At 38.4% G+C, this 6,410-nt stretch overlaps 1 protein-coding gene across 2 annotated transcripts in view; it reads right to left on the bottom strand.

Moving 5' to 3' along the window:
* Positions 1-3,008: 3,008 nt before the first annotated feature.
* RBM25 (RNA binding motif protein 25) overlaps positions 3,009-6,410 on the bottom strand; it is a 56,294-nt gene continuing 52,892 nt past the window's right edge. For both annotated transcript variants that reach the window (XM_082733395.1, XM_082733394.1), the window contains one exon: positions 3,009-4,628. In XM_082733395.1, coding sequence (XP_082589521.1) covers positions 4,536-4,628 — 93 coding nt within the window. In that variant the 3' untranslated portion in view covers positions 3,009-4,535. The remainder of the gene's footprint in view (positions 4,629-6,410) is intronic.

The raw sequence follows: 6,410 nt of genomic DNA, 5'->3' as shown, positions 1-6,410 counted from the left end.
AGGTCATAATCCCAGGGTCGATCAAACCCCGCATCGGGCTCCCTGCTCAGCGGGAAGCCGTCTTCTTGCTCTCCCATTGACCTTGCTTGCATTCCCTCTCTTGCTGTCTGTGTGTCAAGTAAATAAATAAAACCTAAAAAATAAAATAATTCAACATAATCACAGTTCAAAAGAATCTACCATTTATCAAAAAATTATAAGCTTACTTTGGTCTATAGTATAAATGCTATAGTAATAGTTCCTGGGCTTGAAATATATGAATTTCCCAGTTTTCTTCCTGACACCCAGACTAAGTGTTCCTTTGCCTATTCAGGATTCTTTCTCATAGCCTTATATCCGGGACATTCAGACATCAATTTCATCATCTTTTGCTGAGCAATATAGGACTTCTTAATATTGGACTGTTAAAAGGCAGCTGAAATATGTCCTGAAAATATCTATAACCATTTTGACATTTTTGCGTTAAAAGTGGAAACATTTATAGAGCTCACCAGAAAAAGGGTAAATAAGCCTCATATACATACTACTTATTAACAATATCACTTCTTTACTTCATATATAAGAAAATGTGCTTAGTTCAATTAGACTTCCAAGCAGTTTCTCCACTTGTCCACTGTATCTAGCATTTGTGCCTGATTAGTACCTGAAACAGCACTCCACAAAATCACTAGCCTCCACCTCATAGAGAAGTGCTATGGTAAGATCCAGAATAAGTAAAAACAGAGTTCTCTAAGGAGAAAATGGCTCTGGTACTGGCTGGGAATAAAGCCTAGAACATTAAGAGTTGTTCTTAAGCACCTTTTTTCGAAGACTGCCGTATATTCCTGAACATACATATTATGCATCTATTTGTCTCAAAAAGTGCTCTCTTTGGGACGCCTGGGTGGCTCAGTTGGTTAAGCAGCTGCCTTCGGCTCAGGTCATGATCCCAGTGTCCTGGGATCAAGTCCCACATTGGGCTCCTTGCTCGGCAGGGAGCCTGCTTCTCCCTCTGTCTCTGCCTGCCACTCTGTCTGCCTGTGCTCGCTCTCGCTCCCTCTCTCTCTCTGACAAATAAATAAAATCTTTAAAAAAAAAAAAATGCTCTCTTTATAATCTACTTAAAAAGAAAACTGAGCCGCATTTGTGTAGTATGTTAGGATAAAATACTAATATGGGATCCCCTGGCTTTTCAGAAGTCAAGTTACTTCACTTTTATGAAAAACCTACAGTAGCACCTGGTTTTGCTAACCAAAAGAAAATCTGAAGAGGAATTTCACTTTTACGAAAAGGAAAGGAAAATATAGCGAAAACGGCTTGTCTTGCAGCAAGCCCTTATAAAAGCAGCACACAGCCCATGCATACATGTATAGGGGTGCCAGCAAGTCCCTTCCCGGGGACTGTATTCAGCATCAAGCAACCACAGCTTTGAACTAGGTCTGTGAGCATCTGTGCTTTATCTCGATTTATTTTGTGTACCTGTTAGCAAGATGTATTCTAAGGTACCAGGTAAACCTGGGAGAGATTATTTTTTGGTGAGGGAGAACTCAAACAAAATTCCCATATAAATTAATGGTTATTGTTGCTTTGCTTTATGCCATTTCAGCTTTCAAAACGTTTCAGAGGGACACTCAACTTTTGGGATAGCAGAGGAAACCTGTACTGAGTACATAAGTTCAACTGCTAATCAAAGTGTAGTCAGTGCTTGGATCAGCTAGCAACTGGCTTCGCCTGGAAGCTGGTGAGCAATGCAAAACGTCCAGCCCCACCGTATTTACCCCTCCCGCATCAGTCTACATTTAAGGAGATCCCCAGGTGATTCAGGTGTATGAGGTTTGAGAGGAACTTCAACTTATCCTTCTTCCTGTCAACAAATGTACATATTTAAAATTATAAGGTGAAATGAGGAAAAGGTGTATTCATTTTCTAACTGCCAGATCAAGGATGATTCTCAAGGGCCACCTGACTGGCTCAGTTGGTTAACTGGGCTCATGTCCTGATCTCAGCATCCTGAGATCAAGTCCCATGCTCAGCAGGGTATCTGCTTCTCCCTCTTCTTCAACCCCTCCCTCTGCTCCTGCGCTCGAATAAATAAAACCTTGGGGGGGGGGAGGGCAATGATTCTCAAGACTTGCATACAGTTTTTTAACAATTGGAATGGGCAATATAGATGAAGATTTCCAAACTGAAATTAATCTATGGGCAAACAGTAAGGACAACCCAGAAAGCTCAAGCCATTTATTGTAAATTTCTTATGTGTATTATCCCAGACGTTAGAATATGCCAGTTTATGTATGTCCAGTTCATTATATGCAAATCTGAAAACAAGAAAGTTGAAAACCTTAGAACTTTAAGCTTGGTAGCAAAACGGGTCTTGAGCAGATGTGAAACTATTATAAATGGTCTTTAACCCAAGGGCTCTGAGAATTCCTGTTCTGATGCAGAAATGTTAAGGCAGGAATTTGGGATCTAGACACAAATCTCACTGGAGGTGTGATGCCCTATATGTTATGTGCCCTCAAGACTTCCAGATAAGGGTCCCTTAATATACATTCAGGAAAGAGCTGGAGAAGACGAAACCAAGTACCTGAATAAATCTTCATGCTAATGTTGGTTAAAAAAACAAAAACAAAAAACCCAATATGATGCCTTAGAAGCACTAATATAGTTAGATGGGAGTAATAAATTGCCTGAACTTGAATTGTGAAGCTCAGTGGGGGGAGGGGGTGTCAATTTGTGAAAAGGCTAGTAAATGAATTTACAGATGGCAAGGAGCATGAACTTTCTGAAATTTTCCCAGACCAGAACTTAAAAATGATAGAATACTAAAAGGGGGTATTCTCCACAAATGTATGATCAACCCGAAGTAAGGTAAATGGCCCGTTTTGACCTTCGTTACTAATAATCATAAATATCAACTCCATCAAAAATTAAGCCCACATCTTCAAGTTATGTTTCTAGTATGCACTGCACAATTATAACATGTTGCCATTTATTTAACAAGACTCTGAAAGAATGGGTCCCCAAGATCAAATATATACAGTTTTAATATTGGATATATTTACATAATGGAACCACCTCATGGTCCAATGTTAAGAACAGTGTTTCAAATTCCTTTTAAAGATGTAAAAAAAAAATCTGGTAACTCAAGCTCAATTATGCTTTTTAACAATTCCACTCCCCGTCCCCAATTTTGTCTTTCTTTTAAATAAATACTCGGACCTGGGCACAACTGCACCTAATTTATGTTAAGAACTGCTTTTTGGGTAATTTTGCTCCCTGGTGAAGTCCTGTTCTACAATAAAGAAAGCCCTATGTATGTCTCTAAGACATTTTTAAACATTGATGAGCAGAGGTAAAAGGTTGTGTGCGTGCATTTATATCACTTATACTCATGAGATATAAACCCTTTATAAACAAAAAATTACTGGTAACTGCCTTAAATGATTTACTTTATCCTTAAAAGTAAGATGTAAACTTTGCAAATTGCCATTCTGAATTCCTACTGTATTTTTTCATACTTTCCTGCTCTGTACTGCCTAACTTTACCTTTTGTTTTTTAAAAATGAGTTTTTTCATTTATGCTTTTCAGATTAGGGTGGGGGTTTTTTTGTTTTTGTTTTTTTTTTTAAACAAAGGAGTACACCAAAATAAAGCTAAGGACCAATTAGTGCAAAAATGCATCTAATAAGGCTCTCCAGAATCTAAGGATCTGCCTCATTTCTGAACAATGAAATTAAGGGGAAAATCATTATGATTCACATTCCCTTAAAAAAGAGAGGCTGAAGCAGCCAGCTATCAACAGGAAAGCTTCGTTCCATTCACCACACTATTGCTTGCCACAAGAGAATACCATGCTCTGGGAGATTAATAACCTAATTATCCCAGACATTTGGGTTGGCACAACACCACGTTTCCTTTACGAATCTACTCTTCAATAAGGAAATGTTAAAAGGAGCCCTCCAAAGAAAACTAGGGAAAAGACATTTATACATACATTCACACGAACACATTCATACAGAGATACAGTGGGAATGGATTGTCTGCTAAGCTTAGCATTCTAATTTTAAATTCCATGCCTTCAAGGAGGGCTTGCCATTTTTGATCAAGGGATGGGAAGGGTAATAGGTTATGATCGATATTCTTTCAATTAAAATTATTCATATAGGTTCCTATACAGTACAGTTCAACATTAAGTGCAATTCTGCAAAAGAATTGGGGAGTCATTTTAATATTTACAAGAAATAAATCAGCAGAACAAGATTATATCAGATAGGCTGTGTACAGTAGCTGCGGCTTATAAAACATACCAGTAATTTGTACCTGGTGAGTATAAAGAAAACCAAGGCAGGATTCAGATGTCTTTACAACCAAGGGAGTACACAGGGCATCAACAAATTAGAGGACAAAAAAATTCACATTTTCTACATTAAAAAAAAAAAAAAAAAAATTACAGATCTCACAAATGTCTTTGAAGACAAAGAAAAAGCCAAAGTCCTCTGAAGGGTGGGAAAGAAGAAGAAATCTGAAACGGAACTCTAAATGTAAAAAGAGTTTTACTTCACAAGACCAATTTTCTTGGCTTCTGTTTCATATATCAATAATCTCCACATTTTGACTATAAAAACTTCTGCTTCTTCATCAAGTACCTAGAAAAGAAAAAGAAAAAACTCAAAAAACCAGTAACACATGTAAGATAAGCAATCATCAGCATCTCCCAATAGTGGCTGGTATTTTATCACTTTCTGTTGTTGTTCAAGATTTTATTTGTCAGAGACAGAGACCGAACCCAAGCAAGGGGAGTGGCAGGCAGAGGGAGAAGCAGGCTCCCCACTGAATGAGCACTGATGCAGGAGGATCATGACCTGAGCCAAAGGTCACGCTTAACCCACTGCGCCACCCCGACATCTTGTAACTGGTATTTTAAAAGGCTTTATACATTGACAATCATTTACTTTCAATAAAATGACATGAAAGGAATCGGTCTAGTGTGAAAAATGTTATTTAGTAAATAAAAATTACAAAAAAGGATTGTGGGATGGGGGAGAATGCATTCAGCCAAATTCCATGGCTTACTAAATACTGACACCAAAGTATTTTATACAACTTTCATTCTTTCAATTTTACAAATACATATATACATATATAGAAAAACTATTTCCTAAAGAAAGCATTTTTTTAAAGATTTTATTTATTTATTTGACAGATGGAGATCACAAGCAGGCAGAGAGGCAGGCAGAGAGACAGAGAGAGAAGCAGGCTCCCTGCTGAGCAGAGAGCCTGACGCGGGACTCGATCCCAGGACCCTGGGATCATGACCTGAGCCGAAAGCAGAGGCCTTAACCCACTGAGCCACCCAGGCGCCCAAGAAAGCACATGTTATAAAAAAACATACTAATTTAGGCAGAAGTAGTTATACAACTGCATAATTATTTAAGAGTACCTTATCTACCCCCAAAACAGCCTTAAAATTGTGACTTATTAAGTCCTTATTACGTACATGACACTGAATTAAATATTAAGTGAGAATATATGTAAAGCATTTAACATTGCTTCTGGGATACAGTAAAAAACAGTATGTGAATACTATCATCACCAAAAAAAACATGAGGCTACTGAATAAATATATGGTCTTCTCCCCTTGGGAAATTGGTAAATCATCTTCCTATCTATTTATGAGGTAGGGGATTGTATTGTCCCCTACTCCTGCCCTCACACAACATGCAGATTTGGGCCTCTATACCAGAGTTACACTGAGGTAAAATGAACAGCATGTTTCTTTCTACAGGTGGCAGCTACGACTGAGCTCCAGGGTATCGCTGCTATGATGGAATGCGGCTTAGTGTTGCCAGGTCTCTGGAGCAGCAGATTAAGTTAGCAGGTAAGCAAATGGGGGGGCTGCCTGGGTGGCTCAATCAGTTGGTTAAGTATCTGCCTTGGGCTCAGGTCATGATCCCAGGGTCCTGGGATTGAGCTCTGCATCAGGCTTGCTGTTCAGCAGGGAGCCTGATTCTTCCTCTTCCTCTGCTGCACCCCCCCACTTGTGCTCCCTCTCTCTCAAATGAATAAATAAAATCTTAAAAAAAAAAAAAAAAAAGTTAAGCAAACCAGATCTTGGGCAGACTACGTGGGTTCAAATGGCACTTCTACCTCTTATTAGATATGTGTCCTTGGCTAAGTCACTTAGCCACAATGAACCTCAGTTCTCTCACCTGTAGAGTTGAGCAAACATTATCTACATGATATTGTCCTACTGTGGGAGTTAAGAGTTAATAGGTACAAAGTGTTTTGGAGAGTTGTACCTAAGTGATCAGAAAGTACCTAAAAGAAGCCAGAAATATTTTTTTGTTTTGTTTTTTGAAAAATTTCCCCAAATTTCTAAACAATGACAAGTAATTAAAGAACTTTAACTCAGAATTCTATGAGCCAGA

Source organism: Mustela nivalis (genome assembly GCF_964662115.1).
Source record: "Mustela nivalis genome assembly, chromosome: 6".
NCBI lineage: Eukaryota > Metazoa > Chordata > Mammalia > Carnivora > Mustelidae > Mustela > Mustela nivalis.
Note: the sequence above shows the minus strand (reverse complement) of the source record. Positions and strands in the feature narration are given on the sequence as shown.